The following is a 27,642-nucleotide window of genomic DNA, read 5'->3' on the forward strand; positions in this document are numbered from 1 at the left end:
GAAATGATGGAGAACACAGTGCTAGCCGGGTAACGTGCAATTATGATAAGAAGTAGGGTTTTTGCATTTTAAACACTTACTTCTTTTCCCCAGTGTTTTTATTCCTTTCCACTTGCTGAAAGAACCACACCAAGTCCTGTGGTCACATCTGAGGCAGTCTAATATGGAACAGGATTCTAAAACTTAATTACAAATATAAGATGGCTTAGCATTAATACTGGATCAAGTTTCTTCAGAAACCTCTAGTGAGTTGAAAGATGATCATTCCTGGGAGAAAACTGCTCTGCCTTGCGTTAAAACACTTTTGCTAGACTTTGGAGCTAGAGAATCACCTTAGAGGACATAAGTGGTGGGCAGCAGAGGGTGAGGAAGCTGTGTGGCAGGGCAATGGGGAGGGAAGGAGTTGGAGCAGTGGCCTGGAGCAGGTTATCAGAGCCTAAAGGACTATACAGGGATCCAGGGGGGAAGTAACAAGTCTACAGGGTTGTTAGAACCAAAGGAGGTGAAAAAAAGCACTCACTGGAAGTTGGAGAAGAGCAGTCTCCAAAGACCATGTCAGAGCCTGAGCAGGAAGGTGAGATCATCTGAACAGGGGAGTGGCAAAGGCAATATTATGGCTGGGGTCAGAGCCTGCAGAATGAGGAGGTGTCTGTGCCGTTCGGGCAGCAGTGGGGTCTGCTGGTGGGTCCCGGAGCCTGAGAGGAGTGAGGAGGGCACCCATGCACAAGGGCGAGGCAGGGGGAGCACAGGGCAAGATGTCAGAGCTCCAGCGAGGCGAGAAGGGCATGCACGTGGCAGCTTCAGGAGGACTGCCTGTGTGGGAGGCGAAAGAGAACATCTACGTGGACTTGGCCATGGCCTGCAGCAGGAAGACAGAGCCCAGGTGAGGTGAGGAGGGCGTGAGAGGCGCGGCAACTCTAATGGGAGATTGGTTACATATGGGGGGAATTTATCATGTCATTCAATATGTTGAGGGTAAGGGGAGACAGGTTCTTCATGGTCAGAGAGGGAAGTTACAAACAGGGAAAGGGAAAAAGCTACAATAACCCTGTGGTATTAGATCAGAATTGTGGTTAGTATGAACTCATGGCCTTTAATAGATAGCTATAGGTATGAGTATACATGAGATAGACAGATGCAGATACAGATAGCTGGATCTTTAGAATGATTAATAAAATTCCACTAACACTAAAATAAAAAACAAAGTGAGCAAAATAAAAATAAATAAATAAAAATAAAATACTAGGCATTTAAAAATGGAATATAACTATATATTCAAAGGAGATTTAAATATTTAAGAGAAGTCTATGAATCAATTTCTGCCAATAAATTTGAAAATACAAATGAATAGCCAACTTAAGCTAATATCAACTACCAAAGTCTCAAGAAGAAACAGGAAATTAAATAGATCTAGAAATATTTAAGTGATTAAATCAGAAATAAAAATCTAAATCTAACAACAACAAAGCTATGGGGAGGTGGTTCTTTAGAGATATCTCCCTGTTGAGCAACTGATTATTCCTTTCTTATACAAATAGCTCCAGAAAATATAAAAATGAAACTTATCCTGATTCTTAAAAAAGTACCATAACCTTTGTTTTAAAACCAGACAATGGCACCACAATAAAGAAAAATCATATGCTAATCTCACCTAGGAGCATAAGTGCAAATAGCTAAGTAAAGTATTCGCAAACTAAATCCAGCAGTGGGGCAGGACCAAGTTGAACTTATCCAGGAACACAGTAATGATTCTTTAACATTAAAAAATTATGACTACAAGTTACCACGTTAACAATTAAGGGTGAGAAAACCCTACATAGTCATCTAAAAAATTCATAATCTGTATTAAATCAAATCCAACACTCACATATGATAAAAACAACAGCAACAAAACAACAACGTAGCAAACTAGGTTTAGGAAGGAACATTCTTAGCCTGATTTTTAAAAAAGTAAAAAAACAAAAAACAAAAAAAACAAAAAACAAAAAAGAAAAAAACCTCAGCAAACATAATATTTAATGGTAAAATTTTAGAACATTTTCTTTAAACTCAGGAATAAGACGAAGATACCTCTTTTCACTGCCTCTGTTGAGCAGTGTCCTCGTATCTGGTCAGTGCACTAAGAAAGAAATGGTGTCCAGTGTAGAAAGGAAGAAACAAATATAATGCAAAAGCAAAGTTTCTGGACATGTGATCACCAGGCAAGAGTCAAGAGTATTCCTGTGTGCCAGCAACAAACAATTAGAAAATTGAACCTTAAGAAATTCAACTCACAATGGTATTAAAATCTTTAAAATATCCACAAATAAATCTTGTAATTCTCTTTTATAAAGAAAAGCATAAAACTGGACATACTGATTTTAAAACATTGTAGTATTAATTCTGTGATGGATAAACTGACTAACCTGGAACGGACTAGAAAGTAAGAAACATGCTCACTTTTATGTGGCGTCTTAGCATATCATATATTAGTAGGAAAAGGATGAATATCTTTTGGCTCCAAATAACAGAAAACCAACATTTTTTAAATGACTCAAACAATGAGAAGAATAATTATATCACAAAACAAGATATTTGAGCTAAGGTTCAAAGTCATCAAAGATCCAGACTCTGTCTTCCTCAGATCTCAGTGAGCTCCCTTCATTATCAAAACTGCTCATGTCACAAACATACATCAAGAGGCAGAAAAAGGAAATTGTTTCCTAATTATGTATCTTCTGTCAGGGCAAAAGAAAACCTTTCCTAGAAACACTTCCAGCAGACTACCCTTCGCCTATCTTTGGCTTGAGCTGCTAATCATCAGCTTACCTAATCATCAGGTAAGGAAATGAAAATGCCAATGTATTCTGAGACCAATCAGGATTTGCCTGAATCACATGAGAAAAGAGCAGACACTGGAACAAAACTGATGCTTTGCCAACACGAGAAAGAGGAAAATGACTCTTAGATAAATAATTTATGGTACTTGGAGTATTTCATAAATAATGTGGGGAGACTAGACTATCCATATGGAAGAAAAGAAAGTTAGGGGCGCCTGGGTGGCTCAGTTGTTAAGCATCTGACTTCAGCTCAGGTCATGATCTCACAGCTCATGAGTTTGAGTCCCACTACGGGTGACCACGAGCCCTGCTTTGGGTGAGCTCGTGTCCCCACTTCGGGTAAACATGAGTCCCGGATAAGCCCCACTTCTCTCTCTCCCTCTTTCTCTCTCTCTGCCCCTCGCTCACTTGTGCCCTCTCTCTCTCAAAACAAGAAAAGAAAGATCTGAATGATACCATAAACAAAAATAAATTCCACGTGCATTAAAATTTCACATGTCAAAAGTAAATTTTTAGTGGAAAATATAGAACAACATGTTTAGAAATTAGGGGTATAAATAGGTTTCTAATATAAAACATAAATAAGCACAAATCATAAAGGATAATATTAACCAGCTAGATTACATTAAAATTTTAGACTTCTGTACAATATACTGGAATTAAAGTTAAAAGACAAACCACATCCTTAGAGAAGTATTTGCATGATATGAGACAGTTTTTCTGTTACCCAATAGATAAAAATGGGCACAATATAAGAATGGACAATTGAGGGGTGACTGGGTGGCTCACTCAGTTGGGCGTTTGACTCTTGATATTGGCAGGTCATGATCTCACGTTTCGTGAGATCAAGCCCCACGCTGAGCTCTGGGCTGGCAGCACAGAGCCTGCTTGGGATTCTCTCTCCCTCTTTCTCTGCCCTCCTTTGCTCGCTCTCTCTCTCTCTCTCTCTCTCTCTCAAAATAAATAAACAAACAAAAAAACAAAAAAGAATGAGTAATTGACAGAAGAGGAAGATTGAAAAGCCAATAAATACTATACAAGATGTCCAACCTCATCAGGAGTCAGAGAATTGCAAACTTACATAAAGAAATAGCACTGACTCCACTATTTTAAAAAATGTTCTAATTTGATAAAACTGAGTACTGGACACTATGTAAGGGAACAAAATGTCATCCATGCCTAGTGCAAGGGTCAACTAGTTCAAACTCTTTGGTGATCACTTTTGGGATATTCAGTGAACTCAACAATATGCATGGTCAACAATCTAACATCCTTTCCAAGGTATGTATCCTACAAAAACTCTTTCACATGTACACCAAAAAACATGTCCTGGGGGATTCACCATATTCTTTTTTCTCTATTTCTTCTCTCTCTCTCTCTCTCTCTCTCTCTCTCTCTCTCCACTGAATTTCCTCTCACTCTCTCTGTCCCTCTCCATACACACACACACACACACACGCATACAAATATGGAATATTTGAATTGGATAAATATGAATTGGAGAAATAAAGTGTGTATAGTCATACAATCAAATAGTATGGTATAGTTTAAATGAACTAGATCAATACATGTCAGCTTGAACTATCTTAAAAATAGGATGTTGAGAGGAAAACACATGTTGTTTAGGAATATTTATAATACAATATTACTTACATAAAAAGTAAAACCCAGAGCCCAATACTCTGTATTATTTATGGATAAGTAAGTATTTAATAAAAATATAAAACCAAGGAATTGAGTTTGTGAATACCTCTGGGAAAACAAAAAGGAGAATCAGAGCAAGGAAGGGTATAGTATCAGAAATGTTTCAACTTTATTTCTAGTTTTATTTCTTTAATGAAAAAGGATATAAAGTAAACATAAAAATGGTAAATTATTCTGATTCTATGTGGAGAATATGTGGATATGTCATATTATTTTATTTAAGTTTGAAATGCTTTATAACTTCTTAAGTTTTATCAATCATGAAAAGGTCCTGACCCAATACAAATCACTTCAAATTCACCACATTCACAAATGTAGTTTGCCTTCCTTCATCTTTTACTAAACATCATTTTAAGCCACATGCTAGATGTTATCTGAGGATTAGTGTCAGAAGAAATGTAAATAGTAGCAATATTCTACAAGAAAAGTAGCAAGGATTGAATAAAGATGCCATAGAGATCAAGAAAGGTCCAAATGGCATAAAGTTGAAGAGGTTCCCAAAGGTTAGTCAAATGCTCAAAAGACATTCTTGATATTGAGTGAAAAGCCAAAGAGGTCACTATAAAAAAAAAAAAAAAAAGGTATGGAAAATTCCTAGTGTAATTTTAATTTGGAGGTTCTTAGAGAATATGATATAGAGCATATGTCAACAATATGACTTATTATTAAGACTACAATAAAAATCCAAGTTTTTCCCCAGAAGTGAACATTTTAACTATTAATATCCCAAGAAACTCCCATAGCAACATACCTGGAGAAGGAGTCTTTCAAAAGCCAGAAAGTTGTCCCATTTGGCAGTCTGTGGGTGTTTCAGAGTTTGAACTGTGGCCAGCCCAAGCTGTAGGAGCCCACAGTGACTCACTAAAGCTTTGAGGTTGTTCTTGAAGAGATGAATATAGGACAGGAGCTGCCCCGGAGTGACTCTCCCTGGAGAAACAATAATTTATCAATGGTGAAATCATGAGAAGAATGTCATCAGTAATACTACTGCCTTGCACTGGGCAGAACTTCAGAGTTGACGGCGAGCTTTCCTAAGCCTTTGTGATTCTTAAAACAACATGGTGACAACAGCAAATTTGAAACTATTACCTACATTGCACAAGTAAAGACGCAGATGTTAAGCCATCTGGCCAAGGCCATATTGCTAGTAGAGTTTATCCTGTAATTCTACAATGCCCCATAAATAAGTTCTCAGATAAAGTTACACCAGTAAGTATTGGTGAGCTCAAAATAGGGTGCCTCTCCAAGACTGAGGACATAACAATCGAAGAAGCAAAAAGGCAAAATTTCTAATGGTGCGCGTGTGTACAGAAAGTCGGAGGAGAAATCTGTTATGACTGGAGCTAAAACCTTATCACTGGTATCAGTGGGTTCATGACAATATTCATGAAGATAAAAGCTGGCTGTTACATGAAATAAAAACCTATGGAGAACTGGAGTGGCAACAAACAAACAAACCTGGAAGACAAGGCATCAGAAGAAAATGTTTGGTTGGCATCATTTTTACTAGGGTGGTTGCCTTGACCTAGACCCAGAGCCCCATCTCATAAAGGACTAGAGATTGTAAGAAAAACGAAACAAAATGCCTGTTGAAGATTCACTCCTTCAGAGCCTCTAGCTCCAACTTTTGCATATAGCAGTCCTTCAAGTGTTTTAACATTCTCCAGGGTCTCAGACTGCATTCCTGCCATTCATCGGTATTGTGGATGAAACTCCTGAACACCAGATTCTCTCCACTGGACAAGAAGGCAGCAATGGGGCCGAACTTAGATGCAAGTCTGGTAAATCTTTCCTGCACATCTTATTCTGTCAGTGCTGGGCTTGATTTAATCATAGAACTGTGTCTTAATGGTAGAAAGCAACTACCATCAGAAATTTTGTCTAAAACAGCATATTACTAGCAAATTTTTTAAAAACCTCTTGGTATGAGAAATAATAATACTGTCATTGCATGTTTTTTTATTCATCATTTTCGTGAAAACCCAGTGTGTGAAATTTGAATAAACAAACTTTTGTGTTTTAAGTCTTGCGTTCCCAGAAATCAGCATAACATTTCCCTCTTCTTCAGTCATTTTTCTAGTATAATAAAGGCACAGTACATTAAAATATTTAGATACAGTATGTCCTGCTAAAACTTAATTTTTCACACACAATTGGCAAACGGAATAATTTCAGTATTACACAAAAGTCACATCTGTTCATTTGTCATTTTTTCTCATTATTTTAACATTTTGTGCCACCTAATAGCAGCAGCTGAACGCTGCAAGCCATAAGACGAAACAAACCATGATACCCAGTGCGCACGCATTTCCAGCTCCTTCTCTGGGCTCTGCCTGGCCATGTGCCCCTGCCTTGGAAGTGCTTCCTGTTCTCCTAATCTTCGGCACAACTAAACAGCCTCTCCTCCTCTTTACATCCCCTTCCAGTAAGCTACCTTCAACTCTCTGGTTCACATAGAGTCCTGTATATGCTGTAACATTTCCCTTTGTACAGAAATTTAGCATATCTTTTTTATCTATGCTAGTATTTTATCAAGATTCCTACTGGTTTTGTCAGTGCTTGGATTATTAATTTGCAAAGACTTTTGAATGGGCCTCTGCTAATGGTATTTTTTTTTATCATGAATCCTGATTCCTAGTATGTGATTCTGCAAAACAACTTTTCCAGGAATGTATACACATTATAGCAAAAACACCCACAACAATACATAAAGGTAACAGCTCTACTAAAATGAAACCATAGGTCAGTAGGCAGGACCATCAGAGAAAAATTCAACAGTTAACACAAGACAGCCTGAATCTTGTGCGTGAAAGATGCTTTAGGAGATTTGTAAATAACATACAAAAGGCTCAGAGAGTAGACTGAACAAATAGGTTTATATCCCTTCCTTACTCCATCAGAATGCCAGAAAAAAATAAAAAGGGATAGAAACACACAACAAAGAGACTGTAAGATAGTCTATATGCAGACAAAAGATTTCAAACATTTTGCCCCCATCTGTTGGTTATTTTTGTAACCTACATTATATACTAAAACTTTCTTTTTTGTTCTGTCAACTGCAGATGGTAGCCTCCAGCTTTCCATGTTCTAAAAAGAGGACATTAGTCAACCCCCCCCCTTACACTTCCCTTTACTTATTTCCCCTTTTCATCTTTCAAATCACCAATACTTATATTTGTACCTTGTCACGATGACAGGCATTTATATTTTTTTCTGTAGCCATAACACAGTCTTATGTGCTCTTTCTATGGTTTCATTAGAAAAGTTCAAAATCAATCGATAGTGCTTACATCATTATAAACTATATAACTACTAATGACAGAGCCAAATTAAGTGCTATGATTACATTTCCTTATGCATATAATACTCTGCTCCTAAAATGCTCTATGGCATATTTTTTTCTTCCATTCTTCCTTTTCCCCTCCCTCCCTCCCTCCCTTTCTCCCTTCCTTCCTTCCTTCCTTCCTTCCTTCCTTCCTTCCTTCCTCTCTCTCTCTGTCTCTCTCTGTTCTGATAAGGTATTATCTGCCTTCAACGAAGCTTTAACGTTTTCTAACCTCAAATACACTCTCTTACCTTTGGAGTCTGTGCGGTTTTTTCCTTCCTGAATACTGTCAAACCCTTCATGGTCCCATTCCAACATGGGCAGACTGTTTTCTAGGCCTTTCTGCACAGCCAGCAGCCTGGAACTGCTTTTATTGCTCTCCTCTGTTGGAACTGTTTCATTAAATCCTTGATTTTTCTTTCTTGGTATACTGCCTTGTTTTGCTGGACATCCTCAAGTAACTTCCTCAGAAAGGAAACTTTGAAGAAAGCAGAGTTTTTGTGTCCCTGAAAAGGCATTTTCTTGCCCTCAGAGTTTCATAATAGTTTGTCTGGGTCTGCAATTCTAGGTTGCCAATAATGTGCTGTTCACTACATCCTGGTTTTCATGGTTGCTAATAAAGAATGTGTGCCAATCTCATTCCTGTTCCTTTGTAGGTGAGATTCTTTTTTCCATTTGGGGGCCCCCAGGCTCTTATTCTCTTGTACTCTAAGAACTCACAGTGATTATGTCTAGTTTAGAAGTCTTTTATTCTTTCCACTTTCTTCTCAGGAGGCCTATTCAGTTTGACTTTCTTCACATCTGGGAAAGTCTCATTCTTCCTTTGCTAATTTCTTATACTCTGCTGTCTCTTTCTTTCTGAAACTTCAAATATCGTTCTTAGACCTCCTAGATTGGTTCTCTATATCTTTTATCTTTTCTACCAACTTTTCAATGTCTTGTTCTTTCTACGTTTTAGGGGAGTTTCGTGACTTATGTTTAACCTTTGGCTAAATTTTGTTTGGATACGTACCATACAATTCACCCTTAAAATATACAATTCAGCAGTTCTTGGAAGAATTGTACAGCCATCACCACTATACACTTAGAGAGCATTCTCATCACCCCAAGAGAAAGCCCATACCCAAATTCCCTTAGTTATGAAAAAGATATTGCTATAAATCCATATAAATCAGAAGATAACCTGAATGAAATTTTCCACTGGGAGACATAACTGTACTTAATTATAACTGAGAAACAGCAGAAATGAGAATATTCAAGTAATGATAACTGTAAGTGAACTCCAACTTTATAAATATATATATATATATATAGTCATTTTTATCTATTTTTATACTATTGTCATGTTTATCATATTAAAAAAATTTTAGCTAAAATATAAATTCCTGGAAGGTAAAAGAGGGTTGGAAGTATACTAAATGATGGAGCAAAACAAACCATAAAAATAAACCTCCTAACCTCAGCCACCCATAAAAGGCTTTGCCATGAAAAGGTAGGGCAACAAAGAGGGAGCCACCTCCCTAGAAGACACCAGCAACTCCAGGCTCGGGAGCATCAGGTAAAACAGGTGGAAAATGAGGAGTATAACATAAAGTAAAGCATACAAATATTAAGTATACAGTTCAATTGATATTTACGTATATATCTACCATGTAACCACCACTCAGATCAAGGTATGGAATATGTTCAACACTCTAGAAGAATCCTTTGTATACCTATCCAGTCAGTAATCCCACAAAGGTAGACCATTACTTCTGCCTCTACCAGCACAGATCTTTTTTTTTTTTTAACTGCTTTTGAACTTCATATAAATGAAATTACACATATGTACTCTTTTGTGTCTAGCTTTTGTTCAACATTATCCAGAATCTCAATCTTTTTTTTTTTTTTTAATGTGCTTTATTGCTCTAAATGATTGTACTGGGTTTTTTTTTTTCATCTATTCTGCTTTGATTGCTTTTTCATCTATTCTGCTTATATTTTACAGTTTGGAGCCATTATAAATAATGATGCTGTGAACATTCTAACATATGTTAGACGTAAGCACTCACTGGTGGATGTAAGCACTCATTTCTACTGGCTATATGCCCATGTGTTTGCTGGGTGGGTGTATATTTAGCTTTCCTTGAAACAGTTTTCTAGGGATGTAGCAATATCTTCACACATTTAATTTAATTGGGGCTCCTGTGTGGCTCAAGCGTCCATTGGTGGCTCGTTAATTAAGCGTCCATCTTCAGCTCAGGTCATGATCTCACGGTTCACAAGTTCAAGCCCCGCGCTGGGCTCTGTCTGGGCTGACAGCTCAGAGCCTGAAGCCTGCTTCAGATTCTGTGTCTGCCTCTCTCTGCCCCTCCCCTACTCATGCCCACTCTCTCTCTTTCTCTCTCTCTCTCAAAAATAAAATAAAAAATAAACATTAAAATATTTTAATTAAAATTTTAACAATTTTACATAATTTTTAAAGTGTACATGTAATGTTTAAAATAAGGCACAACTGTATGACTAAGTTTCCTTCTGGTATTTTAGCCAAAACACTAATAAGAATGAGAGAAAAGAGGGGTGCTTGGGTGGCTCAGTTGGTTAAGCGTCTGACCTCGGCTCAGGTCATGATCTTGCCGTTCATGGGTTGGAGCCCTGCTTCAGACTCTGTGCTGACAGCCAGAGCCTGGAGCCTGGTTTAGATTCTGTGTCTCCCTCTCTCTCTCTGCTCCTCCTCTGCTCACTCTCTGTCTCTCAAAAGTAAATAAACGTTAAAAAAAAAACCTTTTTTTAAAGAATGAGGGAAAAGAATCACAAGGGAAACTATATTGCCATATGATTAGTATGCTTCTTTATTTTATTTTTCTCATAATATTTTTCATATTTATTTACTTACTTTCTTACCCATGTTACATAGAAAAAGGCTTGGAAAGCAAGAAAGTAATTTAGGAACAAAGATTATGTTGAAGAGCACAATAGTGGGGAGGGAGGGTGTACCTTCACTTTTTAGTTCATGTACATTATGATTTGAATTTTTGAGAAGCAGGTGCTAGTATTACTTTTTAAATAGCCTCTTCATTCTGAAATAAAATCACGTATGCCTCAGGTAAAATAAACAGATATGTATTTTTGTCTGGGAAATTTGAGTTTATCACTATCACAGATTTATACAATGGATGAAGCATTGACTTTCAAGGGATAAAGAAACAGAAGAGTAAAAATAACTGCCAGCTTCCCACCTCTGTTGAGGTCAAAGGGCAAAGAAATATGGTCAGCATCCAGGTGGAGAGATTAGTCAGAAATGAGAAACAAACTTCACGATCGTGATGACCATTAGACGCTGAAACAAGTTATTAAAGAAGGGAGAGGGAAGACATTATAAATCTTCTCCCGTAAGGATCTGAAGGGCAGTATATACAGCCATCTGTATAGTGAAACCTGGATAAAGTCCAGCTGGAAATTGATGTCCATTTTTATCACACTATATATACTGAAGGTTTCCTGGGCTATCCTTTAGATCGCGTATGTTTCTTGTTAACACAAATTTTGAGCTCTATGGCACTACAAAGATAGAGTAAGAAACTAATGTGAAAAGAGCATTTTAATTAGGCAAATCAATTTAATCAAATCATTCCAAAATTTAGAATTTTATTGCAAGATATGTTTTCAAGATGGTGTGGAATAAAGCATAACTGCTGTGGGACCAGGGGTCACAAATAGGAAATAAACAGCTTTCCCCAAAAGTTACACAAAACAGTGAAATATAAAACCACCAGAAACATTTATGGTTTGGTTTTCCTTGGAAATGCAGCCTTCCTGAAGCTAACTTAAACACTGCATCAACATTTATAAACTCAGCAGAAAGCATGTAAGGGAACAGATAGACTACCCCTGTTTTCTAGAGGGCAGTATTCTAGGCCGCCAGGGAAGGAGCATTTCCTTGGTGGGTCTACCCCCACTTGGAAAGGAATTTCTGCTCTCAGGGGAGCCTCTATGGAAAGAAACTCCCATCTTGTAGCCATGAGCCTTCTCATCATATCATTCTCGGGTTTTTAAACTCCTGGCCCTTATTCTCTTGTTGAGTATCCCTTATGTGAAGAAAACATAAAAATAAGGAAGAAGAGGAAGAGAAGGAGAAAGAAGACGAAGAGGCAGAGGAAGGAAAAAGAAGAGAAAAAAGATGCACCAATTTAAGTTAAAAATATAGGGCCAGAGGGTAGATGCTTGAAGAAGGGACATTAAAAATTCAGATTCCCATCTTACAAATGAGGGACACCGAGAAACAGAGGCAAATCAAGTTACATGAGGTGTAATAGGGAAGCATTTGTTTAATGACCTAAAAGCTTTCAGGCATTATTTTTAATTCAATGAAAACTTTCTGTCCATTTCTCTAAGATTCTCTATTTCCTTCGTACCCTTAAACAGAGGTATTGTTTAGGGTTCTGTCCTCCACCCTTCTCAACCATTCTACCTTCTCTCTCTAGTTGGTCAACCTTGTATTTCCTTTAGAAATTTACTACTTAGGCTTCGAGATAATCACTAGGTAACTAAATTCCAAATCTCAACTTTTGCTTCTGAAAACCATTACTCTAGCCACACATTTTCCAACTGAAATGATCAGGGAACAAATCCTTCAGACAGAATAATTCCACCTCTACATTGGGTAGAATACTCTTCATACGCAGTTACATAACCATTGGTCATTATGTTTATAATGTGTCTTACATGCCCAGGAGACAATAAATAATTCCATCATATGCCCTTCTTTGACAGAATACTTTGAATTTCATAAATGCTATGTTTCATATAAATCATCTAATTATCAGATAAGCAGATAATCTGCTAACCCCCCATCTTGCAGACAGAAAAACAGACTCAGAAAAGTTAAATGACTTATTTGAAGACAAAACAATATTTTTAAAAATTTTTTAATGTTTTTTTTATTTATTTTTTGAAGGAGAGAGAGAGACACAGCATGAACGAGGGAGGAGCAGAGAGAGAGGGAGACACAGAATTTGAAACAGGCTCCAGGCTCTGTGCTGCCTGCACAGAGCCCGACATGGGGCTCGAACTCACAAACCGTGAGATCATGACCTGTGCCAAAGTCGGACGCTCAACTGACTGAGCCACCCAGGTGCCCCGACAAAACAATATTTTATCCATTTCTTATTCCCTACAAAGACTTAATATATAATATGAGCAGATAACAAATATCTTTTAAATGAATAAACATGATTGTCTATTACCTGTAGATCTGGATAATATCTAGAAAAAAATTTCAATGAGCTTTCTTTCCTTGTATTTTGACACCCAGCTATGATTCCACTGATCTCTAGAAAACTGTGCCAATCTTGTACCCCAGGAAATATGGAATTTTTTCATATTATGGTTATCAAAGGTGTTCCACAGACCTCTGGGTCCCTGAGACACTATCGGGTAGCCGAAAAAGTCAGTTATTTTAATAATAATACTAAGATGCTCCTTGTTTTGTTACTGTGCAGTGTTTACACATGGTACAAAAACAATGGTAGGTAAAAGTGCTGGGGCCTTAGCACCAACACAGGCAGTGGTGCCAAAATACACAAGTGGTCAGTCTCACTTCAGAATGGTCACGAGAAAACTAGAGGTCACTTGTATCAAATCTCAACCCTCAAGAAAACATCAATATCCTGTGTAAAGAAATGGGAAATATACGACAAGCACTTCTCGTACCAACTGTAATACAGTGAATGACTGGAGGAAAAGCACTGCTGTGATTACTTGAGTTGCCACTGTTTTCTTGCCACATAATTCTTATGGAGGAAACAACTGAGAAACTCTGGTTCTTTGTACATTTTGCCAAAAAATGAATGAAGTGAGCCTGTCACTCCAAGGAAAATGACAGTTGTCTTGTCAATGACAAAGGTCAAGTTTTCATATGAAAATTACAATTCTGGAATACTTGCATCTGCCCCTATATCTCTACACTCCAAATAATTAAACATTTTCTAATGATATCCATGGGGATATCAACAAGTATGTTTTTTATATTATGTAATATGTGTCAATATCTGGAAGTTATGCATAATTTAGAGAACAAATATTTTCCAAGTTGTATGTGGTATAAAATAATGCATGTGTAACAGATCCATTTAATGTGCAAGAGAGATCTATGGGTTTAAATGTAACAGGATGGAAAATTCCATGATCTGGTATCATATTCCACAATGTCATTAAATCTAAGAAACTGCCTCTTGTAAAGTTGGCGTCAAAGAAGAATATTTTCAATTTTCTTAAAAGGTATTAAAATAGTCCTCCTTTTTCCAACTATGTATCTGTGTAAGGCCATTTTATTTTTAAACATTTCATCCAAAATACCATATCATAACAGGTTAACTGAAGAAGCAAATATGAGAATGCAGCTGTCTTCCATTAAACCAGACCTCACAGGTATGCAAAAATGTAAAGCAGTGCTACTCTACATTATTTTGTTTTAGAAAACAGTTATTTCTCATAAAAATGTGACTCATGTTTACATATAATAGGTTTATCATATTTTTATATTAATAAATAAATATTTTAAAAAGTCGTCCCTGCTTGAATTTCTTAAATTTTTTTTTAATTTTTTAATGTTTTTTATTTTATTTTTGCGACAGAGAGAGACAGAGCATGAGCAGGGGAAGGACAGAGAGAGAGGGAGACACAGAATCGGAAGCAGGCTCCAGGCTCTGAGCTGTCAGCACAGAGCCCGATGCGGGGCTTGAACCCACAGACTGTGAGATCATGACCTGAGCCGAAGTCGGATGCTTAACCGACTGAGCCACCCAGGCGCCCCCCTGCTTGAATTTCTAATGCAATGTTTTCTCCTTTCAAAGAGACAACAGATATAATCCACATAAACAAAAGCTTGTGGGGTCCTAGACAATTTTTAAGAATTTAAAGTGGTTCTGAGACCAAAAGTTTTGAGAACTAATGCTCTAATCAATGTTACTCTCAGAATCCACTCCTAAAACTAATATAGCATTATATGTTAACTAAAAATTAAATAAATTTTTTAAAATGAATGTAAAGGACTTCCTGAGACCAAAAGTTTGAGAACCAATGTTCTAAATCAATGTCACTCCTGGACTCCACAAGAGAGTGATAGAAAAAGCAATCCATTAAATAAATACATAATAAACATCAACTGAACTAACAGAATTAATTCAAAAATGTACTTATTAAGGGGCACCTGGGTGGCTCAGTCGGGTAAGCATCTGGCTTTGGCTCAGGTCATGATCTCACTGTTTGTGAGTTCAAGCCCCATGTCGAGCTCTGTGCTGACAGCTCAGAGCCTGGAGCCTGCTTCAGATTCTGTGTCTCCCTCTCTGTCTGCTCCTCCCTCACTCACACTCTCTCTGTGTCTCTCAAAAATAAAAAAACATTTTTGAAAAATTTTAAAAATGTACTTATTAATTTCATGAACATTTATTGGGTATAGAGTAAGTTCAAGGTCTTGGTTTGGTGTGGAGAATACCAAGAAGCATAGATAAGAGTTCTCAGGTCCAACTAGTCAGGGTTTGCTAGTAACTGCTGCAATAACGATATGAACAAAAACAGTACTGACAGGGATATATGATGTTGTGTATTAGAGAGGATGGAAGCGGATGAGAAAGATGATGGAAAAAGTGTTGGATGAGAATTTTAAAAGCCAGGAGACTGAATGGGTGTTTCAGTTTGGGTGGGGAAGGGGAAAGAAGTAGGGTAAGGCTTTGAGATCAGTTGCAATCATTAACTGAGTATCTATGTACAAGGTACAACAGGGGATACAAAAATATATAGTCTTCTAGGAAACTAGACATAAGGAACAGAAGGCACAAAACAACTACCAGAAAGAGGAAGATAATCAGAAGAGCAGAGTGACAAAGGGAAAAGAACCCGAGGGAGAAGACATGATTAGATGCACACAGACATCAAGAGCAACAAGAACTATCAGAAAGCAAATCTACAAATAGAAACATTCATGCAGAGGCGCCTGGGTGGCTCAGTCGGTTAAGCATCTGACTTCAGCTCAGGTCATGATCTCACAGTTCATGAGTTCAAGCCCTACATCGGGCTCTCTGCTGTCAGTGCTGAACCGACTTCGGATCCTTTGTCCCCCCGCCCCTGCCCCTCTCCCTCTCATGTATGCTTGCTCTCTCTCAAAAATAAATAAATACTTAAAGAAAAAAAGAAATACCAATTCATGTAAGTGAAGACAGAAATAGTCATTGTCCCTCTGTTACTCATCCACACTCATTAAGCAATCCATTCACAAGTCCTAAGCCACCGGCTATGTGCCAAGCTCAAGAGCCAGGGAAGAATATGACACGGACACTCCCTACAAAGGTTTCAGATCCACACATCTAACTGCAACGCACTGTGGTAAGTGCAACAAGAAAAAGAGCTGTGGGTCCTCAGAAGCCACGGAAATCAATTCAGCCTGCCGAGGAAGGGTTTAGGAAGAAGAGCAGAAGGAGATTAAATATGGTTTTGCAGAGCAAGTGACTTCTGTATTAGATCATGAAAAATAAGATGGACTTTGACAAGAAAGAGACTCTGTGTGCGCGCGTGTGCACGCACACACGTGCACTGGAAGGTGAGTGGTTCTATTAGTCAAGCTCCTGGCAGGACGGACGGCACCCTCGAACAGGAGAAATAAGGCAAGAACGCAGGCTAAGGAAGATCAAGAATATCAAGGAAACCAATGAGGGAAGAGTAAAGGGACATAACCGACCCTCACCTCAACCACACTGTCCTCTCACCCGCTCAAACTCCCGCCCGCGACTCCACATGCGAGGTAGAGGACAGGAAAGGCTGCTGAGGCAGTCCAAAATGGTAAGCCCCCCAGAAGCATGGTACAGAAGTGTGAAATGGATCTGCAGGGACAATCAAAGGAGAATATTTCAGGCAAAGCTAAGAAAGACCTGGCTCTGCAGAGGTTCCTGCTGGAATATGGGGAGAAGGGAGGCAAGGCAATGGGAAATGATGGGGGAAGCATCCAGCCAGAAGGCAGAAGAATTTTATAATCTGCATGGTAAGGAGTCTGAACACTATCTTGAAGCAAAGGGTTTTAAGCACAGGAACCACACACTCGTCTCTGTGTTTGTAGCTTGGTAGCCGCTCCCCTCCCGCTCTCTTCCCACTCCCCTCTCGCTCCCCTCTCGCTCTCCTCCTGTCCTCAGTAGTTTGAGTCCTCTATCTCACAAGAGGCCTGATACAGAAGTTAACAGACCCAGGCTTGTATCCTGGATTACTTGCTGTAAAAGTATATAAGTCCGGGCCCAGAAAGGCAGAAAACAGAGCAGTTATCTGAACAGAGAAAATTTAACATACAAATTGTTAACTGTGTAACTGAAAGGATAAAAAGAGAACTCGGGCACCGGGGTGCCTCAGTCAGTTGAGTGTTTGATTCCTGATTTCATCTCAGGTCATGAGCCCAGTGTTATAGGATCGAGCCCTGCTTCTGCCTGCTTGAGATTCTCTACCACCACCACCCGGCCTGTCTCTCTCTCTCTCTCTCTCTCTCTCTCTCTCCCTCTGCCCCTCTCCCCAACTCGTGCTCTCTAAAATACAATACAATACAATACAATCTCCAAGGTATCGTGGTCATAGCAATTGTTGGAAGCAGATACCACTACTGGGCAGAGGGAACAAAGGGAAGAGGTTGGAATTATCAAAACTTAGAAACCAGGACCCTCTGCAGTAAAACTCAGTCCTCTGAGAACGGGGCTCTCCCCGACTGGACTGGCACCTCGGAGGAGCGCCCAGGCTCCTAAATGGCACCCGGGCTCATAAAGCTGCTTCTGCACATGATGGCAGAACTGCAGAGTAGACTCGGCTGCTACCACAGGAAGACCCTGCCGGTGCAGGGGTGAAGTCGAGCTGGCATGACCCTGACAAGCAGCAGGAAAATCCACAGGAAGCAGAGAGGAAGGGACCAGAGGGACATCCCCTCTGGCTTTGCTGTCTCTCTCTAGCAGGAAGCCAGCGGGAAAAGCAGAACGAGGTCTGCAGAGTCCCAGCCTTCATTAGCGTTACAGAGCGGAGGGGTGAGTCTACATCTGAGAGACAGCAAATCAACAACTGGCACAGTAATCCTGGAAAAGAAACTGCATCTTTTTGGGTCTCGGCATTCCTTGCCTGTGAAATGGGAGTAAAATAAAAAGTATCAAATTCGTACGATTATTGAAAGGTTTACATGAAACAAATTATGTAAAACTCTGTTAGAGTACCTGAAATAAAGTAGTGATTCAATAAAAACCAACTCACTTCCTCATTCCCCAAATTGTGGTAACAGCTTCTATATGAAGACAAGGATGTGTGAGAGTTAATAATCAGTGTGTGTGTCCTATGAGGCATCCAGATTTTCTCATCTTTTATAAATTACCATATATCACATGGTATGAGGGTCTTATTTGGGTTTTAACCTATCCTTTGTGCAGTCTGACAATTTCACACACACACACACACACACACACACACACAGCAGCTGTGCATGTTCCCTTTAATTCCAGATAAAATTCTCCAAAATGAAGGTAAAAGATATAAACATGATCAAAACATAGTTGTTATCCAGTCAGAACTGGATGAACTCCAGTACCAATAAAGGAAGCGAGTATTCTCAACGATGGTGAAAAAAGTATATTTGAGTAAAATTTTCTCAAGCCAGTTTTATTATGCGGTAAAAGAGGGACATGATAGTGTGGCATTGGTGGGAACCAAAAACCATCAATCTCATTTGGAGCTTCATTAGGAGAAGTCTAGTGTCCAAACAGAGGTAAAGACTAAGACATCTGTGCTCAGCTCTGGACATCACATTGTAGGAGGGACGTTAGCAAACCAGGGCTCTGTCTGTCTGGGGCTTGGAACTGGAGCATTTGCGATGGTAAAGGTGGGAAAGGCCTGTCTTCTCACAAATGGTTGAAAGAACTCACCCCACTTCATAATGAGTATATGGACCAGACACTACTGTGCCCCAGGACCAGGAGAGTCAATTAAGAAGTAGCTCAATATAACGGACCCTGCCCACACTGTCATCTGGAAACGTAGCTCAAGAGAATTTTCTATAAAAGTGACCACAGAAGCTTGGAAGTCCCAAATATGAGCAAGGTGATTTGGGGGGAGTGAACAGAGTTCAATGGATTCATAACTAAGCTGAACATGGGAAAACTATTTAGAATTCTGCACGAAGAAAGAATGCATTATCAAAAGGCAGACACTCAGCATAAAGACTAGAAAAGGACAAGTGAACTGGAAAGAATGAGTAAGCATATTTCCCAGAAAGAAAGGGGAAAATCATCTGACTGGGTTTGTTTGCTTTGATTTCCCTCTCATCAAACAACCTTCTTCTGTTAGGTTCCCATGTAGATTCACTCACTCAGACTTCAGCTTCTACAGCTGAAGCACACAGCACTGCTTCGGTCAGAAGCTTCACTCTGCTCACGGCTTTCTTCCTCCTTCCATATTCTAGGAAGTAGATATTTTCCCTATGTTTATGGACATAGAAATTGAAGGTTGGCTCTTTGGTGGCAGACCCAGACATAACTGACTTCGCACCCCATCACAGTCACAGAACAGGCACAGGCACAAGGTAGCAGTGAGTCTAGCAGTGAATGCTGCAAAGAAGTCCAGAAGAATGAGGACAGAGGAAACCTCCTTATGGTTAGTGGTCTGGGAGACTTTTTAGCAAGGAAGTGTCAGAAGCCAGACGGCACTACATTAATAAGCAAGAAAACGATGAAAACACAGAGGCATCAAGCGTAGAATACTTTCTCGTGAAATCTGACCTCAAAAGAAAAAACGATGTTCTAGAGATCTGTTTTCCTTCAGCTCCAATGTGATCTTCCTGCCCCCCGCCAAACACTGGGAAGGACGTCCACTCTGCAGAGAGCAAGAGTGCACACTGGTGAAGGTCCTCCAACCACAGACGTATTCCAGAGAAACCGAGTCTCTGTTTAAAATGCAAAATGTAGAAACGGAGACAGCCTTATTCTGGTCATTTCTTCTGGAAATGGTCATTTTGTATCCAAACAAATGGGTTTCTTAGAGTCTATTTCTTCTGTACTTTCAGGATACGTTTTTCATTTTGAAAATGCAATTCAGTTTACGATGTTTCAAAAATCACTTTTCTGGGACACATTTATTTAGCTAACTGACAACTTAATAAGATTTTGGAAAGACAGCATATGTTTATATGTGAAATGATAAAATGAATTTTTTCTTTGTTTTAGCAACTAAGCGTTTTTTCCTTTAACAGAAAGATGTTTCTTTCTGTCGGAGTTTATAATGTTTTAATATGAACTCACCTTGTACTGAGAAATTTTACATTTAAGATCTGAGGCTTCAATCATAGGATCCCTCTCAGTGAAGTTAAATACGAGAGACTCCTCAATCTAGAATTAAAATTTCTGTTTAATGTTTCAAAAGTCTAGAAGCTTCTATTACAGAAAAATGTATACTTTGGTAGAATTTACAGTAGGGAGTGGGAGAAGAGTACATAGTTTAAAGCATATTTCATAGTTTTAAGTGATGCTGGAAAAAGCATTGCAGCCATGTAAGACACCAGACCCTGATTTTTTTTTATGATAAGCTAAATGATAAGGAATTTTCAAATACCAATGTTTTATTACGTTTAAGCTCCAGATCTTTTCCTTACCGTTCATGGTTATCTATCCGTTGGTATATGAAAATGAGACTCAGCACAAATTCTGACTAGTTGATATGAAGCAGAAATGGGGAGTCACACTGTTAAGCTTTTACCAAATTATAGTTGGCACATGAATAAAGTGTGGTTTGGGCCAATCTTTTTGGTCCTTCTTACAACCAAAATTTGCTAACCATTATCTATTTCTTTCCTTCTTTTTTTCTGGAATTTTGGGACAATGCAAATCATTTCATCTGAGGCTTATGGGTGTTTTTTGTGGGTTTTTTGTTTGTTTGTTTGGTCAACCAAAAACTGAAACATTTGAATTTTAATTCCTTATGGGGTTACCTGTCTTTTTAAAACATTTATTTGTCTTTGATTATTTTTAAAAGATATAGTCCTCTACAAAAGTGTGTTGATCTTTCAAGAGTCCTATATTGCACAATAAAAATTGATTTATGCTCTGTGATAGCATTGTAAGGTTACATCACCGAACCACAATATAAATGAACCTTATCACCAAGACCTTTGTGCAATCCTACTTTTCTTGATTCACAATATGAATTTGTTCCTGTTTCAACATTCTCATGGATAAGGAACTCCAAAAAGTAAATACACTTGTTATTAATGTGTATCTAGAACTGTGGAAAGAAGGAAGGAAGGAAGGAAGGAAGGAAGGAAGGAAGGAAGGAAGGAAAGAAGGAAAGAGAGGATGAGAGGGAGGAAGGAAGCAGAAAGAAGGAGGGAGGAAAATTAATAGTTAAATTCAAAGTCTCAAGGTAGCACCTTGTTTCTATTCCAAAATAACACATAGACCTCTGGCATTGGTAATATGGAAATAGGATGATTTTATAAATAAAAAACATATCCTCTCATCTCAGAATATCTGATGTGAATTCTCCTAACCTTTCTCAGATATATGGCCTTAAGCAACTTAGTTTTTCTCTATTCCAGTTTCCTTATCCAAAAATGGGATACTGATGGTCCCCATCTGGCAGAATTACTGTGAGGATTAAATAAGATTAACACAGGGAAAGAGATAAAAACCTGACTCAATAAACACTAGTTACCTTCATTTTTCTATCATCATTATGTTCCAAAAAGCCCTCATATGGAGTCACCTAACACACTCAGAATCATGATTTTTTTTTCTTATTATGATCCTGTACCTTTTTTCCTTTTAGTTTCATCCACATTCTTTCACTTTCAAAATTTTGTTCTTCTATTTCAACTTGGTAGTTTGATTTTTGTACTCATAAATAATCAAGAACTTGGACTATGAATCTCAGCAAAGAAAAATTTTCCCACCCAATAAAATGTACTAATATTAATTGAATACCTAAAAGCAGATTACAAGAGAAAAACATTAGTTTTTTTAATTTTTAAAAAAGGTTTATTTATTTTTGAGAGAGACAGAGTACAAGCGAGGGAGGGGATAGAGACAGAGAGAGAGAGAGAGGGAGAGAGAGGGAGAGAAACAGAATCCGAGGCAGGCTCCAGGCTCTGAGCTATGAGCACACAGCCCAAAGCAGGGCTTGAACTCAAGAACCATGAGATCATGACCTGAGACTAAGTCGGAAGCTTCATCAACTGAGTTATCCAGGTGCCCCAAGAAAAACATTATTTTTAAAAATAGTGAAAGAAACTTTTGCAAGTTTCCAAAATTAAATTCTACCTATTAACCAGATTCAATATACATTTTAAATATTTCCATATTAATAAAATTATTTAATTTTAAAAATAAGTAAAACATCAAATTCATTTTTTAAAATCGATCAAAACACAAGTTCTCTGACTTTTTAATCAAAAGGAAAAAGCCATTTTAAACACAAATTTGGGGCGCCTCAGTGGCTCAGTCAGTTGAGCGCCTGACTTTGGCTCAGGTCATGATCTCAGGGTTCGTGAGTTCGACGCCCACATCTGGCTCACTGCTGTCAGCACAGAGACTGCTTCGGATCCTCTGTCTCCCTCTCTCTGCCCCTCCCCTGCTCAGCACAGTAGTTCAGTCATTAATTGCAAACCAATAAAAGACCCTTTCTTCATCCACAATAAGGGAGTTGGGGGGGGGGGGTTAGGGGAGGAGGAGGAATGGAATAGAATGGAGGGGAGGAGGTCCAGACCAATTTTGATAGCCCCAGATCTAGTAAAGAAACTAGAAGAATTAGTCTTTGTACGCAAGGACTCTCCTGGAGTTCCCAAAGTTGAGTCTAAAACAGGAGGGGTCGTTGCTGAGCCCTGAGGGCAGTGTGTCCATATTCCTTCCCTACTCTTTCAACCGTTTACAAATGCCTTGAATGCCCTCCTCGGGAAGCCATGCTGGCTAGGCTGGCCCACAGTTCAGAGCAAGCTTCAATCCACTTCCTGGAGCCTGTGGCTCCTGCCCTCAGAGAAGAGGAAGCGCTTACCCATACTCATTTTGATTGGCAGGTTTTCTCTGCTTGCTGCTTCCACTAGATGTCTCCGCACTTCCATCACTGCCTCTTTGTGCTTGGTGCTCAGTAAGGCTTCCCACAAGGCTTTGGCAGCCGCGTCCCTGCAGCGAAACCACACAAGAGCTTTAGAATAAATTTCTGCTGGATAATGAAAAGAGTTGAAAACAAAATAACTTCTTAAATATCTCTTCCGAGCACGAATATAGTCTTTCCTACTGACAGGCTTTAAGTATTAAGACGAAATAAAGCATATCTAATCCATTTTAATCAGCACAAAATATTGAGAAATGAAGGACATAATAAAATCAAGCCCCCACCTCCCCCCAAAAAAGTGGGGGAAGCAAAGCTACAGTGTGCTGAGAAGTGTGAGAAAAACATATGATAAGTTGTTTGAGGTTTGCGTTTAAAAATATTTCAGAGTGTAATTCAACATTGCTAGACTAGCATATATATGATTTGTAAGCCAAAGTTAAAGGCATGTCTAAAAATGATTTCTCGGTGATTAGAAACATGTCAGTTTGAGATAGCATACTTGCCAGGGGAACACAAAGCAATCAGCAATGAGAATTAGTGTTCAAAAACTACTCAATAGAATTCCCAATGAATGGGTTTTCTACTGAATGAAAATCAGGAATTAGGCGAAGTAACCATGGCCTTAAGTAGCCCACTTTGGGCCTTAGGTTCTAAGGCTGGTACTTCTGCAGCCTTTACAATTAACCATTGATACAGCACGAAGCACTGCATTATGCAGGGTCTCATCTGGGCTCACTTTTCCAACAGCCCTCTGTCTCACCCACCACGCCACCTCCAAATTATAAATGAGTACAGTGTTCTTTCCGGAAGATCTCTGCATGTAGCCAAGTATACACATTTGTAGTAACGTTCTATAAACTGAGTCTAAAATAACAAAGATGACTTCTGTCCCTTTCCAAGGGCATTTTTCCTCCACTTAAAGCTCCACTCACCCTTCCTACAGTCCAGTTAGCAACAGTTTGAAAATGAATGTATTTTTTATAGTTTGGTTTTATGACATTAATTTAGCTTTAAAGTTATACTTAATAGGGTATGTCTTTCAAGTTTGAATTTCATTTGGAATAATGGAATGATGTGTTTCAGCACTGACTTTAAAACCTGGCACACAATAATCTTTCATTAAATAGTACTGTTTTTATTACTATGTATTCTTTTCTGAGTGAACCACCATCACTGTTCAACATATTCTCCTTGTTTTGCTCTGATCGAAACTGTCATCGTTATAACTCAGCATCCAATATTCTAAGTTCAATTTAAATTTGCCTGTAAACTATATGCCAAGTGCTCTTCTCAGTGGTTGCAATACAGATAAAAAGGAGGCACAAGTTTTCAGTGACTTTAGAGCCTGAAAGAAGAGGCAAATATTTACACACACACACACATACACACACACAAAATACCCCCCAAAATGTGATAAGAGGCAGATCCATGCTTGCATAGAGTCTTCTGGTAGCACAGAGCAAGGGCTCTAATCCTGGGTAGGAGGACAGGGACTCAAAGAATGATTTCCAAGAGAAATGATAAGCAAGTACAGAGATCTATAAGCTCTGAAAGCAGCCAAGGCAAGAAGCTGTAACTCAGTCTGGGAAGGAAAATAGTGAAGTCTTCAAGGGAGATATAATATCTTCATGACAAAACAAGAAAACAAGGGGAAGAAGGATATTACAGGCATTTCATTTCAGTACAAAGTCCCCCGTACGTGTACGTGGCACTAAAGAGTATTGTTTTGCTCCATGCTGACATGCAAGAGGAGGGCAGTAGATGTAAGGGCAAAGGGGAAGAGGAAGGCGCTACTCTCCAAGGGCCCCATGTTCACTGCCAAGGCTTATCATTCGGTAGGTGACAGGGAGTCAAGGAGTATGCAGTCAATTTCACATTCTGAAAAGTGCAACATAGCTTGGCAGTAACGAAAACGGTCTTTATCATCATTCAAAACTAGGTCTATTTCCTATGGGGCTTTGGGAAAGCTACGCCATTTCTCCAAAGCTCTGAAGGCAAGAGAGAACCACTAAAGTATTCCGAGCAGGGATACTCCCAGTTTCCCAAGTTTATGGTCCACGGTCGTTCCCTCCTTTTGTTCTCCAAAGCACCTCTCCCCAAACCACAGGGATTTCTCACATATTCTCAACACTACACACAACTTCTAGAGTAGAACGTCACTGCCATCCTCTTTTCTATGCGAGTGTGTACTTTGCTAATACAGAGTGCCTCCAAAATCACACTAGGTCAAGGCTGTGGTTGTCACCTTGGATTAGTGTTGTGGTTAAAATGTGGGCTCTGGGGTCTGATCAAATTGGGGTCCAAACTCTGATTGTTCTCCCCTTCGCCCACCCACCCAAGAGCTACACAGCCTCTTGGATCTTCCTCAGGCAGTCCAAGCACACAGACCCCTTCTCTTCCTTTGCCAGGAATGGTCTTCCTCTTACACATATCCCTCTCTCTCTTCCATTGTCTGCTGAAATATCGCCTTATGAGAGCTCCCCACCCTGCTTTACTAAAACACACATAAAAAACTAAAGAGCCCATCCCAGCACCTTATCCTCGTATTCCTTTTCTCCCTTCCTGGGCTTTGCTGTCCTATGTAATCATTATTACCATCTGACTGATCAAGGCTTCCATGTTTATCTGTTTGTTGTCTGGCTCCCTCACAGAAGGTAAGGTCCTTCTACGAAAGTAGGGGATTTGTTTTACCCATTGCAAAGTCCCCACTACCAAGAACACCGCCAGGTCTCACGGGAGGTCTACTCAATAAATGCTGAATAAGCAAACGAATAATGCTTGCTGGTTGTATAATCTAGTGCACGTAACTCTCTTTCTCCGTTTTCTCATCTGTGAGACAGAGGTAACCATAGTGACTACTTCACGGCGCCGTGGTAAGGGTTAAAAAAGATAATGCACAGAAAGCACTTTCCGGATTCACAATAAATATGAGTAGTTGTGTTCATTCATTATGATGGTTGTTACTATTGCTGATGAACGATAATTGTCTTAAAATTCAATGTGTTCAAGGGTTTGTAAGATATTCAGTTAATTCACTTAATGACAGGGAGTCTTTTTTTTTTTCCATACAATCCTGATTTGCTTATACGTACTAAAGTCACTTGGAGCTTGTACTCTCTGGCTTTTTTCACGGCAACATTTTACAAGAAATACATAAGGTTTCCATGATCTCTAACACTGATGCAGTCAGGTCATGTTTCCTTGAAAATTGTTTTGCTGATAGAAACAATTCTGATTGTCTAGATATGTGTGACAGCTTCTAATGTTTACTTCCTAAACAAAACAGTTTCCTAAGTGCACCCAACCAACCCCCCCATCATACACGGTCATTTTAAGTTTACCAAGGGAACACGCGAGAACTGATGTTGGCTCTCTGAATGACTGGCACCGAAGAAGACCACATTGTACTTACCGGCAGCCCCTCTATGTCCTCCACTCACCTCTTCTCCAAGTCTCTCTGGGACTGCTGTGTGGTGGTTTACACACTTACTCCTATGTCAGCATCTGAGTTGAACGTACGAGTTAATCACTGTCTTGCTCTAATTTGCCCACAAGATTGATCCAATAGACTATTTCACACTATTGAAGCTTCACCTGAAATCAATTCCTGATGTCAAATTTGGTAAGTCAAGAGAAGTTGACTGAAATCCACGCTATAATGATAATAGCGTATTTTACGCAATTATTTATCCTCTCCAACTGTACAAATTTTCCGTTTTCCTGATGAGGGACTAAACAATACACAGAGTGCCATCGCAAAGGGGCCAGTGAACAGACCAGTGGTAGGCAGGACTGTAGAAGTGTGGGTTCTGGAACCAAACAATAAAGGGTCTGGGTCTGCTGCTTGTTAGCTCTATGTCACTGGGAAGTTACTCAACCTCTCTGTACATGTTTCTTCCTCTGTTAACTTGGGGATGGTAATAGCACATGTTCAGTAGATTATTATGAGAACTGAATGTGTTAATATATCTAAAGCACCTGAAACAATGCCTAACACATACTAAGTGCTCAATAAACATAGCAGTGGTAGCAACAGCAATGGTAATTTAAAAAATCAAAGATCAGAATTTTCTCATAAGATATACAAGGAAGCCTGTTTGGGAAATGCATTAGTCTTTTCTATCTACTTGCATACATATATGACTAAACACTGCCAATAGCTTCATTTTCTTTTTTTTTTTTCTTTTTTCAATTTATGTATTTACAAATTTTTTAATGGTTTTATTTATTTTTGAGAGGCAGAGACAGAACACAAGTGGGGGAGGGGCAGAGAGAGAGGGAGACACAGAATCTGAAGCAGGCTCCAGGCTCTGAGCTGTCAGCACAGAGCCCATTGTGGGGCTTGAACACACAAACTGAAATCACTACCTGAGCTGAGCTAAAGTCAGACACTTACCTGACTGAGTCATCCAGGTGCCCCCAGTAGCTTCATTTTCTAATGTGAAAAGATCAACAGTACACAATACAGAATTCATAATGATACATATCAAACACTGAAAACTCCAACTCAGGCAATCCTCCCGCATATGACATATTGATGCACAGAATTGTGATTTGCAAGAATAAAATAAGAAACTGTACTATAGATTACTTCAAGACTTACAGCTATCAAAAGCAAAAAAAAAAAATTTAAACAAATAATCCAGTTAAAAAATGGGCAGAAGAGGGGCGCCTGGATGGCTCAGTCAGTAAAGCCTCTGACTGCAG

General features: G+C 39.0%; 1 protein-coding gene across 1 annotated transcript in view; it reads right to left on the reverse strand.

The window, feature by feature from the left end:
* SCFD2 (sec1 family domain containing 2) overlaps nt 1-27,642 on the reverse strand; it is a 333,259-nt gene that overhangs the window by 252,132 nt on the left and 53,485 nt on the right. The window contains exons 3-4 of the mRNA XM_049632033.1: nt 22,876-23,003; nt 5,275-5,450 (exon numbers count right to left, since the gene is read on the reverse strand). Coding sequence (XP_049487990.1) covers nt 5,275-5,450; nt 22,876-23,003 — 304 coding nt within the window. The remainder of the gene's footprint in view (nt 1-5,274; nt 5,451-22,875; nt 23,004-27,642) is intronic.

This window comes from Panthera uncia, chromosome B1 (assembly GCF_023721935.1).
Source record: "Panthera uncia isolate 11264 chromosome B1, Puncia_PCG_1.0, whole genome shotgun sequence".
Taxonomy (NCBI): domain Eukaryota; kingdom Metazoa; phylum Chordata; class Mammalia; order Carnivora; family Felidae; genus Panthera; species Panthera uncia.